Here is a 15,085-nt window from a genome sequence, read left to right on the forward strand (position 1 = left end):
ACTCAGCCTAAATGTCTGAAAGCTATGGGTTTCTGAATTGAGATTTTCAGTTTGAGCATACTTACTCATTTTCTACTTAAATATGAAATTAATATGTAGAGTTCACACTTGAGTAAAAAATGAACTGGTTAAGTATCTAGGTACTGAACCAATTTTGAGCTAAGTTAGTTTCAGAAATTCTGCAAACCAAATCACAAAGTTACAAACTACAATTTTAGAACAAGTCCTATCTTTCAAAGTGAAGTCTAAACTTTTTTTTTTTTTATGCATAACAAGGCAGGTATTTGACCACAATCGCACCTGATGTTAAGTGGGATGCGGTCTAGGATGGTACATATCTGCCCTGTAAGTGCCTATTCACTCTCGCCTTGAAAAGGCCCGGATTATAGTTTTCGGGAAAGACAGCAGCAGGCAACGAATTCCAGTCCCTAGCTGTACTGTAATACTAAGGCTGAGTTGCACCACCTAACTTTGACCGTAACTATAACGATAACCGGCGTTTTTTGTATGGAATTTAACAGATTTTTGACGTTTGTCAAAGTTAAAGTAAGATGTTGCAACCCAGCCTTAGTTGTTTAAACACTGTTAAAGGTTGTGTTCTTTACATTCGGTGTGAATGAAGCCTTACCTGCCTTGGAGGTAGAGGAAAGCCTGATAAGCGCGTCAGCTACCAACTTTAAGAACTATCTATCGGTTAAGGTTAATGTAAAATTAAAGTATCTTTTAACTTATTGCAGTAAAAATGTTTTTAGCAAAAGCTTTACTTTAGTAAAGTACCTACAATAGAAAGAAAGAGTTACAATAAAGAGTTTATTTTAATATTCTCATTACTTTAGGTTTCTTCAAATCTTTTGCGTATATCGCAATTATTTTGCTTATTTGAGTATAAATTTCTGAAGTTTTAAAACTAATAAAATAGAGCTGGTTACATAATTTTGTATTTAGTAGTAAATATGCGGTCTTTTCTTTCTTTGATGTTCTAGATAATTTACAAAATCATAACAGATTACAATTATACCTTTTAATGAATCATAAATATAAGAAATGTAGGTTCATTTAGAGAAATCTGGCGCAATCTGATCACTTATCTGGTGACCATAAAATTGGCGCGCAAAAACAAAAATATGCAGAGGTGCCAACATCAAATACCTAAGTTTAGAGGCCAGCATTTTTTAATTACAGAATTTAAATTGAGAACGGGAAATTTTGCCAAACGTTCCTTTCCGTTGCATTAAAAGAGAAGCGGGGTACCGTGCTTCATTAATTGAATTGCAATAATAACTGCGAGAATAAATTCTCATAAGACCGATATAGACCATAAAGTGCTCTTTATGCTAAACAAATCGGCCTCCTTTGAGGCCTTCAAACGCGCCGCGCTCAAATGATCGTATTATTTTATTTTGTCGTCATTTCGTTTATGCGGCATTGGCCAGTGGTGCCCAACATTTGGTTAGTCATTTAAACAACGCTGCTGAGACTTTGGGACTTTGGTATTTTGGCCACTGCTTTTCGTAATCTTATGTTTTGTTTAACTTCTTTAGATTGAAAATGACATCATCATGACGAATAACATTCAAGTCAATTGCTATAAGCAGGTAAAAAAAAATTTACTTCAAACACTTCTTAGGCAAATTATAATTTTGTCCTTTCAATAAATTTAATTATTGAGTGAACTTAAATAACTTGACACTTTGAAATTGTAAAATTATGTCACTTTAAAAGTAGAGTCATTCAAATGTTAAATAGTGTTTTATAAGTTGTTTTTTTTTCTTTTTTAATAGCTAAAAGTAATTATTTCGTTTCTTTCTGTAAAACATGTTGAGAACCACTGGTGTAAGTAAACGCAGGACAGAGGTGACATTCGACGCGGTATAATTAAAACCTACACCGGCTTGTCTCTGAGAGGCATCGGCGTATAGATGCGATAAAAAGTGATATATCCCGCATTACTTGTCGTGATGGGAAATTAAATGCAATTACGGAAATGAATAAACGGAGAATAACGCGGTATAACTGCGAGGACTCAATCGGTAAGTCATATGGGAATTATGAAAAGCGTTTTCGATGCAAAAAAAAAAGTAATTGGATAGGGTATGCGATTAGCGTTAGTTTAACCACAGAATACATAATAGAGCAGTTTAACTTTGAATCCATTGAGAGTAAGATTCATCCAAGATCAGGACAAGTTTTATCTGTATTTTAAGTGACGCTATTCCTTCTTTAGTTCGATTTATAAGAAATGTGACATTTAATAGTATACATTCCTCTTTACTAATAGAGAAAGAAAGCATTTACTGTAATGTTAATTCTGGAACTCGGAACTTAGAATCATAATTAGTACCTACTTACTAATACTAATTAGTAGTAGGTAATAAGTAACAATCTTTTGATAAAATTAATTAAATTATTGCTTAAATTTTTATCATTGTCCGCGCAACCTTACTTATTTTACTAGTGTCTCAATACGGCCTAGGTTAAATAACAGTGACCCGCATCTCCGAATAAAGAGCCCGCATTGTCTGGATTCTTTTATTCTTTGGTATTCATATTCCTAACTAAATTATTGTTAATAGGGTTGAGCATTACCTTTTTTTAAATATTTGGACCAACATGTTTTAGTGGTCTCACCTTAAGATAGAAACATTTTACCGTGAAAATGCAAATATGCATAAACTTTCGTTAGGCTTTAGCTGGGTTACACCATCTTACTTTAACTTTAACAAACGTCAATCAGTCAAACTCCATACAAAAATACAGTTTTTCCTTAATGTTACGGTTATAGCTTGGTGGTGCAACTCAGCCTAAGATTTTTAGTTTGTGATTTTTATAAAAAAATATTTGTTCCCAATGAATTACTTTAATGATATAACAAAAATACCTAGTTCGGATGTTAATTTTTCCATTGTCAGATTTTTTATGGATTCTTGACAGATTCGACTTGTTTCATTTCTTAATTTCATAAGAATATCGACTATTTCTGATGCACTCTTATTTATTTATTGTAAAATCGCACGTATTACATTGATAAGCTTGACATGCCATCGACTTTCGCATACATTAGATTATAATACATCTCGTGAGTCGGGACCACCATAAGCGAGTTTATCTATTTAATTGCCCGACTTCGGACACGTTTCGGAGTTAATTGAAGCGCTCGACACCGAGATTAGCTACCGATATGGGATTTTCGAGCGCCGAGATAAACCCCCGACGCGGTGTTTGGTTAAAGGTAAAAATACACGAGCTGAATTACGAATATTAACGCGACTAATTGTCAGAAAATACACTGCGCGCTGAAAGAATCTATACTAATATTATAAATTCGATGTCTGTCTGTCTGTCTTGCTTTCACGCCTAAACCACTGAACCGATTTTGATGATAGAGCATAGAGATAGTTTGAGTCCCGGGAAAGGACATAGGATAGTTTTTATCCCGGTTTTTGAAACAGGGACGCGCGCAATAAAGTTTTTCTGTGACAGACAAAATCCCACGCGGGCGGAAAGCTAGTTACGAATATAACGTAGCCAGTTAACAGTTTTTAATATGCCGTCAAGTTCTTATATTTGGAATAAAAGTCATAGATTCAGGGAGATCCGTGTTGTTTCAGAAAAAATAGTGGACGTCCTGCCTGCGACAATTTAAAATAATTTTACAATTTAAAATAAGTAGGTAGTTGTGTGAGACGTCAAAATTCTAGTAAAAAATATGTGAATCTAATTCAGAGATAGGTGATTAAGTTACATAAAATTGTTCGTTTGTCGATACTATATGTCGTACTATATTATTATGACGGAGATTTCCATAGGAAAATTCGTTGATTATGGATACTTATAGCATATTTTTTATACAACTTCTTCAGTTGCATTTAGTGTACCGTCTCAAAATCTGACCGAAGTGGCATCTCTCTACGTTATATCAACTTGTGACCGAGCTTGAAATGGTGATCCAAGTGGTCGCAGGTACGAATCATGCAAGGAACAATTTTTCAACCACGTTTAACAAGTTCGACGAAACGTGGTTGTTTAAATTCAGTATGGTTCTATTAAAACAGCATATTATAAAGTTGTTTCTATTCCGCTTTTTTACTTTTACAATCCTTTAAGCTGCTTCTTATAGCTTCAAAGTTCATAAAGAATCATAAGAACAACTTAATACCACTATTATGAAACTTGAACGGCTAATAAACTTACAATAGATTACTACCCCATTGCACCTCCATAAAACTTATCACTCCATTAAAAGAATATTATAAACTGCTCAGCATAATAATACATAAACATAACGATGCTATTATGAAATATTATTAATAATAATGTCGGCCATATCAAGGCGTGACGTAATAGCTTAAGCCCCTTACTGCGATACAAAATAATCCTGGGCACCTATTGTACAATGACGTCACATCAAGCTTAACACTATGGTCTTTAATTCTTTGGAATAGAGTTCAATTTGGAATCAAAATAATGTATAACCTGATGTGCCGTCAACTGTACACTCACCCCAGTTCTGTCACCCTACTTTTCAATATCGAACACAAACCTGTATTTTGAACACACTTGGAAACACTTATTGTAATCATCATAAGGTTTCAAATTAAATGAAAATGTGTTTGAATAAATTCTAGTGTCATAGACGTTATAATTGGGGTCATAGAAGAGTAATAATAATGCGGGGCGACTCTAGGAGAGTTGGTAAAACTAGTCGATTTATGTCCCTTTTCATGTAGAGTCGATCAAAATTTTATTATAATTTTTTACTGGAGATAATTTTGCTTAAATCCGTAAATGATGGTATCTCTACCTAGTTTAATAGTTTACTTTACCAATTAGATGCAAGATATAATTTATTATAATAAAACTGTTTCTATTTCATTATTTTATAAATCCCTTTTATGACAGTAAACGGTTTTTGCACTTTTCAAAATTTTGTTCTTTTGAAAAAGTTTGACTGGATTTTCTTTCCTATTTTAAAAGTTTTGCATGCAACATTTTACCGCGATGGAAAATTAAAATATTGCTTGTATTTCTACAAACTCATTTATAAAACAAATGACACCCGTTAAGGAAGATTCAAATGTCACAACTCAAACAAAGATCGAAAACGAAAACAGGCGTTTGACAATGACAGTCATCATGCAAGAAAGATGAAACGTCACAAAAGAACGACATTGAAATTCAAACTTTCAAATCCAGAACAACTTGTGGCCCATCGCTAGTGGGTTCAAATCGAGTAGGTACTACACCGGACATTCTAATCCGGTAATACGACCGACGGGGCGTGACCGACGGCCCGTGACGTCACGGGCGTCCGCCAATCGGCGCGAAGGAACGTAGCCTCATTGTCACCCCCAGCGTCGGTCTGTAGGCAGATGGCCGAGTAACAAAATACTTACCGAAAATAGGGTGTTAAAAAGCTACTGACAGTAAAAAAGAAAAAAGAACCCAAGACCATTGACATTAAAATGTCACTCAAGTTTGACTCTACACTCGAGACCAAAATTGAGGATAAATTATTTAGAGTAGGCGCACACTGTTGATTTTTAGTTGGCCGATAGTTGTGCCCGATTTCAAATTGTATGAAGAATCGGCCAAATCGAATCGGCGTAGTGTGTGCACTCCCATAAATGCCCATACTGATCAACAGCCCGACTAAACTATCGGCCGACGAAAAATCAACGGTGTGCGCCTACTCAAGTCGATTAATTAAGCTTCAATCCTTAAAGACTTTTTAATAAACTTTTGAGCTTTGAGAATACGAACTTTAGAAATGTTCTGGATGGCCTATTTTCTGTTTTCCAAAAGTAATACGAGCCTATTAACTTTTCTTTAACGCCTGTTTTAATTACCCAACTATTTCATTGATAAAATAAAATACTACCGAAAATCGTTTATTTAGTCGTTTCTTAAATCGACATTAATTTTAGTTCTAATTATAAGAAGATGGAATATGTAGTTCAAATATCTCTACAACTATACCAACCAATTTTAATACCAAAGAGTAAAATATACAAGGTAAAAGGAATTCCTAGTAACAACCGATGCTAAAAGGTATTTTTTAGACTGATTCTAGGTTTCAACTAGAAAGGCGTGCATTCCCCGACATTGCAACCTACCACGAACCCACGACTAGGGTCTATTTAGGGTTGTCTATTCACAATTTGGCTAATATTACATTCAATATACCAGTAGGTAAGAAAAAGGTATGTTTAATATTACATTCACGATAGGTAAGAAAAAGGAAAAAGTACTTATTTAATATTATGCTGAAAACAAGTCACAAATGTCACAATACATCATGATCATGAAATACATATTTTTTGGGAGAATGCTTTTTTCTCCAAAAAATTGTGTAGGTATGTTTTCATTTTCTCCAAAAGAAAATCCCATTACAATACTGAAAATACACGGTCCAATATTGACCAATTAAAACAAGGGAACCTTTTTTAAATTACTCGTAAGTCCCTTCCAAGCAACCGAATTCGGACAATAACAATCACTGCTGAATTGTTTTTTTACAGACACACAAAAGAGATCTTACGAGGAAAATGTAAAACTGACATGTAGAAAAGGAGTTTTGAATTTCTGCACGGTAAAAAGAAATATATTTTCATTTTAAGAAAAAGGATTATTGTTCGTAAGAAAAAATGAGCAACCTTGTAAAATTCAAAGAAATTGTAAAATGCAAAATAACACCCATTGCATGATTTTCTTACTTTCTTTTCATGTGCAAATGCAAAAAAAAATGTCCTCGGCATAATTTAATGAGAACTTATTTTCAAAAACATGTCCACCCCAACCAGTCGCCATGTAATCGCCATCATCCTGATAGAGTCTGCCTCCAGAATCGTTCGCACAGCCCTGCCGGGCCACCGTAATTGGTGGCTGGCGCCCGTCTGCGCATCTCTTCCTTTTGGCTCGCCTTATGCTTGTTTGTTGGTTTTGGGAATTAGCATGTCTTATTAGCATAACTGCCTGATAAGACCTGATTGCTGTTTTAACAGCTTTCCACGGGTTTTTTTGCGATATTTATCGATTTCTGTACAGCTGATCGGATCTAATAAGAGTTTTGTAAGTAAGGTTTTTTCGTTGTAATAATTACATTATTATTGGCGAGCCTTGATATAATCTGATTTGATTATGAGCTTTCGTATACTAAGCAATCTTGAACTTACTTCATAAAGCTACTACGTAGTCCACACTACCAGAATATTCCAAAAGTCAAGGAATCCAGCGAAGCAAGTTGTGATAATGAGAATTTGAAAAATAGAGCATCTCGATGAACCAAAAGTTACCTTCAGTTAGTCTATTTGTAAAAATAAAAGAGCCACTGAAATATTTACAGCATCATCACAATTACAATTTGATAAACTGAAAGATTCACAAGACTGAAAGTTCAGTCCAGTTTCAGCTTATCTTACGTATTCGGAAACATTTTGCTCTACCAGCTCTTAGTGTAAAAACGACAAGCCTAGATTCTCAGAACTCCCAGCCAGCTCATAAATACTCTGCTAGTCAACAACCCACACTTAGCAGTTAGCACACCCATCGCAGGATTTCGTTACAATACGTAAAGTTATAAATCACTGCAGCTCGCTAACGGGCGATCGGATAAAATATGCGTCTGCACCGGTCACCGAATCGGTAATATTGTTAACAGGGAGTTAAAATAACTACACGGGAAAGCAAAAGGAGGATGCGTCGTGGAATTTCTCAATAAGCGCGTGCGCGTGGGGCCGGCGCCGCCCCGCGGTGGCGCCTGCGCCGCCGTCCCTGTCGCGAGGTCCCGCTCGCGCGGGTGGCTTACGCCAGTGCAGAGCTGGACAGTAAGTCTGTGGACCATAGGTTATTGGCCAGGAATTGTTGGTTCTCTTAAGTTTTCTGGAAAGAGGTGGACATTAACTCCCTCCGTGTCTGTCGCGAAGTCCCGCTCGCGCGCGGGTGGCTTACACCAGCGCAGAGGTGGATCTCCCACATGCTCTGGTAAATTAGAAAGGTCGTGCTTCAGCAGGGAATACTAAATTGATGATACCTACTGAAGGTACCTGTACCTATTGGAATCTTATAAAAAAGTCATATCCTAAATACACAGAACACTGACAGGATGGGAACAACCTACATTTGACCGATACTCCTGACTCTCTTTATACCAACAATACTTGAAAACATTCTCATTGCTCTTTCGTTAACTCGTATTATCTGTAGATACTTATGAAGTCAGTAAATACATCATAGACAACATGTCTACGCTCACTCATCGACGATGAGTTTACTGTCTTTAACTTCACTGTACAACAAGAGACTCAGGCACAGCTTGTGAATAACGCTGGCTCAGTCAGCAATACTTAAAGACCCTCTGTTAAAAATGATAGCCGCTTGAGATAAACGACCGGAAGAGTTACAGGTCGGGAATTAACCTAAGTGAAGCCAAATTGGTTTGCTTCTACAGGTATCTTAACTGTTACATCTAACCAGCTATCTTTTGCAGAAAACATTGTAAAGAACTCTGAAAATAGCATTTCAATTTCGTTGCTCTCCTCATCAACAATAAAATCCGCCCCAAATGCAACGATGAGAGAACTTCCCGAATCATTTTCACACGTTGTTTTTCTGGAACAATCGAAAGTCCTCAATCGTAAAATCGAACGATAGTCGTTGAGAGACGCGGAATCGCTCGAAATTGCCCAAAAACGCCACCGATGCAATCAGTGCCGCGCGGAGGTCCGGTCGTATCATCAATCTATGGTACGTTTTTTCATCTGTCTTAACTGAATTTGTTACCGGCGGTGAAAGGTAACGATTTCGGTTTTATGGTGCTTAATTAGTGTTGATCTTTCGCTGCGCCGGCGCCTGCGCCCATATACGTCGCGGTTTATTGGATAGATCGGAGATACTAACTAGCTCCGTGGGGCTGGGAAAAAAGTCGGCACCTCTGAATCATGCCGCTGTTTGACAATGGTTTCTATAAGCAGGTATATGTATATCGATATCTGTAGTATGGTTGAATAATAGTAGTCAAGCAGGTGTATCAATGGTACTTACCTACATTTAAAATTTTAATTTGCGAAAATGTTTATTTTTGTCTTGACTGTTGTTCTTTACATACTTACGCGATTACGCCCTTGAGGTCTTGGCTACATCTTTCTTAGCAGACGTTTCCATATCCTCAAAATCGCAAACAAAGCATACACCATAAAATAGAGAATGTTGTCTGCTTCCAATACATTCTTTCTTTAGAATCGAGGCTATTTACGAGTAGCCTCCGGCGTCGCGAGGCGTGCCTTCGCCCTCTCCATTCATATTTGTACAACTGCCTAATTGCAGCTCTCCAGCTGATGCCGAACTGATTAAGTCCTCCACGTGTTATTTCGTCTTAAGTAATTACACCTTACATTTCCAACGAGCCAAGATTTGTCAACGTTTTCAACAATCGACGTTGGTGGTTCGAAATTACTGGACTTACAGCAAAGCACTGGTGGGCAATTTCGTGTAAACACCACTCACGGCATTGTAAATTAAATTCTGATGTTGTAGCATTACGTCGTAAAGCATCCCTGGTTAGGAATTAAGGATATGATCGAGCGTAGGCCTAAGGATTTACGCGATTACGCGTTTTGAGATGATTATCTTAAGCTTGGCAGCAGATAAAAAACGGATTTCCTACCAAATTACTTTAGATCGATCATTATAATAAGTATTTAAAGTGCTGCCTTTTAACATGTTACGAAAGCTCATTTGTGAGGAATACTGAACCGTTATTAGAAAATAAAACTTCCAAACCTCAATATCAAACCAAACCTTGACTCCATTCAAATACATGCCCAAACCGCCTGTCAATCAAAAATTAACAAACATATCACATAACTTATAATACTAGTTATTTCCTCTACTATTACTACGAAGCCTTAGGCGTAGCTATGCTGACACACATAATTCGTGGAGAATTGACATGTTAATCTTTGCTATAGTAATTGAAACGCGCAGTATAACTTACTACCGTGCTATAAATATCCTGTAACCATTAGTTACAGGTCTTACAAGGTATATCCGAACGTCTGGATTAGGGCTGATCTACACTTGTTCGGGGCAGTTCGAATTTTGTTGGGTGACGTTGACAGGTGTTGACAGCAGCTTAGTTGACTGAGGATAAAATTTGAATTGGAAGTGTACTGTGGAAAAAACAGACACAGTTTAGTTTGCTTTGAAATTAGTTTTGAAAGCTTTTATTTTAAGAAACTAAAAGCAAAATTAGGTCTTTAAAAGAGCAATGTTAACATGATCTGTAAATCTGATTGTAGCGAAAAAGATAGACTTGTCCCATCGATATGTGGTGGTTACGTACACACTTGATTCAGCTTTTTTATTTAAATAATATAGTATTATTATTGCTGTGACAGGCGTCACAGCTTTACAGACTAAAGCCAGCACATCAAGTTCAATACTGAGGTGTCTTATACAGTTGTAATAGGGCTGATTATGCAACAAATATGTATAATCTGACGTGCTGTTACCTGTACATTTACATAGCGTACTGACGCGAGCACGTGTGGTCCGTCCTTAACACATCACCGTGGCTTTGTTGCTTCATGTGGGTGGGTCCATTTTTCTTCACTTAACGATTCACCTCCGGCATTTTACGTTTTAATTTGAACCTGTCAAATGAGAGACAATGTTATATTGCTCTGACCTTAACCAGCTTATTGGCAGCGCAAATTATGCGCAAGTTTTAAGTGAAAATTTCGGTAATTTATTGAGGTGATATGGGTTCAGTTCTTGACAGATGTTTAGTTACTTCTGAATATGTTTATCTTTTTGAAATTGAGATATGGCACTGGCTTATTTTTTCTTATTTGACCCATTGATCAGGTAATATGTAGTGACTTTATACTACAGCTTAACGGTCAAAAGCTAAGTGAAGTAAAAAAGGAGTCGAAGTATAATTTGCATGTATTTTTAGCCAGTTCACAATTTAATCGTGAAGCGAGTAATCTGTGGTTATGGACACCCAGCGTTTAAATGGGAACTCCACAGATATGCAGATATTTCTTTGATTTTGCTAATTATTTTGCTAAAATCTTATAATATTGGGCAATTTCAATAATTAAATTATGTTACTTTTGCAAACCTAATTAAAATATGTCCACCACTTTTAACGACAGAAGACCGCGAGGTAATTAAACATTTAAATACCATTTATTTAAATAGTTATTCATCCAAATACATATTTTAAGGCGTATTTCAAAAATATAATTGGTTACTTACGCATTCTGTAAGCATACAGTAATTTCAAATTGCGTAAAAACTTATGCGTCAGTCGTAAGACGCAAGTCGCAACTCTATGGCGCCGTGCCAGAGTTAAAAAGTATATCGCGAACGTAATGATAGGTTGGGCAAAGTTCTCGCCTGCAAAACAAACAGTCGAGGAGCGGACCCTATCATCAACTCGCATAGCGACTGACTCCAACCGCATGGCGACTGCTCCGTTGCGACATAGCGACTGCGCCTCGGTGGTTATTTCAACGGTTGATTGATTGTCTTTTGTTTTTATCGACCGGCAATTTGCTGTTTCGTCGAAATAAACGCTCGTCTTTTGTCTTTACTCATTTGACATTTTACTATTTGCTACATTTCCGACGTTTACGACTTGATTTGTAGTTTATAAATGTGGGTTCAAGGTGCAAGGTAAAGGGCTGGATAGCAATAAAGGGGGTACTTAAATACATTAATTAGTTTACTATACAATACAAATAATCGAAATAGATAAGGTGTGAGTAATAAATGAACATAAACTGTTAGTAATATTTAAGTGCGGTCGTCGCATTTATGAAAAAGCTGTTAAAACCGTCTTGGGTGATACAACCGTTATAAACACAAATTAAATTTTCAGCAAACGATGAGGAAAACTAATAATAATGTTATAATATTTGTTTAGTATTAATCAAAATATGGGTTCTTATAAATTTTACTTATGTTTTTTTTTTCTTTAATTAAAGAAACTAATTCTTATCCAGAACTTGAGCTGTTTCACTTCCATTGAAGGCATTTATAATTCTGTGCTAAATTGCTCGGATCAAGACCTCTCTGAGAGAGTAACCGTTTGATTTATTGTTTTATGCCCGGCCCGGTGTCGTTTGTGGCCTTTTTTAACTATAAATCGAATAAATACAGACGTCTTGTTTGTTTAGGTATCACTTGTGCTGATTTTATTTTACTGTGTCAGTTAAAAGAGTTAACGTTGAAATAGTATCAATTAGGAGTTTATAAAGACACTTGTTCTTACACTAAATAGTTAAAAGAAAATATTGAAAATTATTGAGTTAAAGCTAAAACATTATTGTAATTAAATTAGTTTTGACATTACAAAGCGGTTAGCGACTCTACATTCGGAAATTAAATTACGAGGCTTTATTTACTATGCAATGCTGATCTAATATAAAAATATTGATACCTTTTTATAAAGGTAATGATAGTCACAGAAAATAAAAAATAAATCATTATTATTCAAATAATATTGACTCTATAAAGTGATTGGGACTACCCTCAATTAGTTACGTAATTTATAATCTTAATAACAATTTTCAGTAAACATTTCCGGACAGTAATAAAAATAAAAAATATAAACATCCCATTGATAAACTTGGTTACTTTAATTTAACCACGGTGATAATTCCCATGAATTATTTAGTTATTTCTCAATTTTCTTCGAACGTCGTGCCCGTAATGGTATTATTGTAAAGTCGTTTAGTGTATTCCAAAATTTCCAGTTAGCCCGCTGTTTGTTTTGTAAACCAGAACTTTGTAAACCTATTATTAGGCCCTTGTTATCTTTTTGGCACTCAGGAGTTGTCAACATTCGGCTAACACCAAACAATTTTTTTTCAACACGTTTTGAAAGTAAAATACGGCCTCGTAAAAGTACAAAAAATAATATGTATGTATGTTGATTAATTAAAAAGGTAGAATTAATTGTTTAGAAACTTATAAAGAAACAAAATAACTGCGCATTGTGTTTGAGAAGCTCGAAAAGTGTGTAACTTGGGATTTTATTAAAGAGAAAGGGCAAGAGTCAATGTTCATGTAAAACTTTTGATTGGTACGCGTGGTCCAATGGCGGATGAGATCATCGTGAAAGAAGCGCCATAGAAAGGAAAGAAATCTTCCATGAACTATCAATTTCGTACGGATATAAGATAAACCAATTAAAAAATTCCCAAAGCTTTTGCCAAATGTTTGTCATCGATGACGTCAGCGGCCGTAGGCGCGGGCGCCGGGTTAACGTGTTATTATTATTAATAATCTCACTCATTCAACATTCGCCCGACGGAACCCACCGGATCGCCTCAGGCACTCGGTTCTTAGAACGTAGGGTGACTTTAGTTATGTTAGTGTCGTACTGAGATCTGTATTTACTATTTTTTTTCTTACACACCTGCCATTTTTTTTTATTGTTTTTTTCAGACGGACAGACTTGAATCCTGGTTTCAGCTTTGGTTAGATGCAACTAATAATATTTTAATTTTATTTTTTAAACATTTTAATTTATTAAAGCATCTCTATTTTAATGGATATCAATTTTAAACATTCCATTACAAAAGCAACTGTAGTTAAATCAATGTGATTTCCTTCAATAACCATAAGCAGCGAATGTATGATTACCTTAATTTATCATACAGTTAGCCAATCAAGTTTGTTCGCAGGCATAATGGGCCTTATTCTGAGTATACTAAAGTTCATTTTTCTCTCCTTCGTAGGAGCTCATCTATAGCCAAAGCCAACGGATGTTGTCAAAGTTGCTGTGGCCCAACCCGGCCCCTAGTGCGCCCAGAGACCCCCACTCAGATCATTTGGTTAGTAGACTTTTTGATTTTTATTTAAAAACTACAAATAATTTTAATCTGTGTGTTCCTTAGATTTTTGTTTTTTTTCTAACTTTTGAATTTTAAACCTAGAACGCATGAAACTCTGCCAACATTTGCCAAATATGAACTAAAAAAAGAAAAAAATGTAACTGGCATAAAAGAACTTAGAAAATTACAGAATAAGTTCAGAACGCTTTTCTCAACGCATAGTAAATACAGCATGTTTAACGTGCAATATTAATTAGTAATTTTACCGACCTCTATACACAATCTTGTACACATTTTATTACCCATAAAATAATATCTGTTCAGAAGTAATTACAAGGATATCAGCTTAATGTTAATAACTATGACATGACCTTATATCTACACATTTGAAATTTCTTTAGAACGAACGTAAAACTAATAGTTATTAGTTATTAGGTATTTCCCTTCTTTTTCAACGCGCTTTGGAGTTCCAAAGCGCGTTGAAAAAGAAGGGAAACCTATTAACGTGGTGAAAAGGTGTTTGCTTTTAAATTTATTTATTTATTTCAAAAATGATCGCAGTGCTATAAGGAAAATACCAGTTTGATTAACAATATCGATTGCTTTCTCGTTTACCATTTAAAATTGAACTTTAATAAGAAATTATGCATGTACTCGGCGATTTACATGTGGTCTCATCACATTCGCGAAGTTAATTTCCTAGGCGTCTATTCCTTGGTTATTGAAGCAAATGAATATTATATGTCACCGTATAATTGTGAATTCCGTCAGATTATAATCTGACGTAGTTAGATTACAATCTAACCAAACCTAACCCATTGTTAGTTTAGCGTTATTTTATAAACTGACGGACTTCATAATTTCACGTTGACATATCCACTCGAGATCGGCTCAAAAACTATTAGTCGATTCCGTTGTCTGACAGACACGGAAATTAAAAATAATAGAAACAACAGCCGTCAAAATAGGTCTGGTTTCCCGCCTACCAGCCAGCGCCGCGGGCCGGTAACTTTTTTCGGCGCCAAAAAAAATTGATGATCAGAATCATAGAGGCAGATGTTAATGATTCTATTATTTATGGTCGGACCTCGTCTATTATACGTTTTTTAGTCACTGCCGTTTGTAAACGAAAGGTTACTCGGCCGTGTAATTTTCTGTTTTGTTGATAATGATGTAGGTCTACACTTTCAACTTTGGGCGCGTTTTTTTAACGGTTTTCTTGTGTATTTTTACGCATTTTA

At 35.7% G+C, this 15,085-nt stretch overlaps 1 protein-coding gene across 11 annotated transcripts in view; it reads left to right on the plus strand.

The window, feature by feature from the left end:
• Positions 1–15,085, plus strand: part of LOC114361392 (T-box transcription factor TBX3) — a 112,982-nt gene that overhangs the window by 67,456 nt on the left and 30,441 nt on the right. For 7 of the 11 annotated variants that reach the window (XM_028316382.1, XM_028316385.1, XM_028316388.1 and 4 more), the window contains exon 4: positions 13,749–13,844. The exons of the other annotated variants lie outside the window; for them this stretch is intronic. In XM_028316382.1, the coding sequence (XP_028172183.1) occupies positions 13,749–13,844 (96 nt within the window). The remainder of the gene's footprint in view (positions 1–13,748; positions 13,845–15,085) is intronic. 11 annotated transcript variants of the gene reach the window in all.

Source organism: Ostrinia furnacalis, unplaced genomic scaffold, assembly GCF_004193835.3.
Source record: "Ostrinia furnacalis isolate ACB-3 unplaced genomic scaffold, ASM419383v2 OfSCF5667, whole genome shotgun sequence".
NCBI classification, from domain to species: Eukaryota; Metazoa; Arthropoda; class Insecta; order Lepidoptera; family Crambidae; genus Ostrinia; species Ostrinia furnacalis.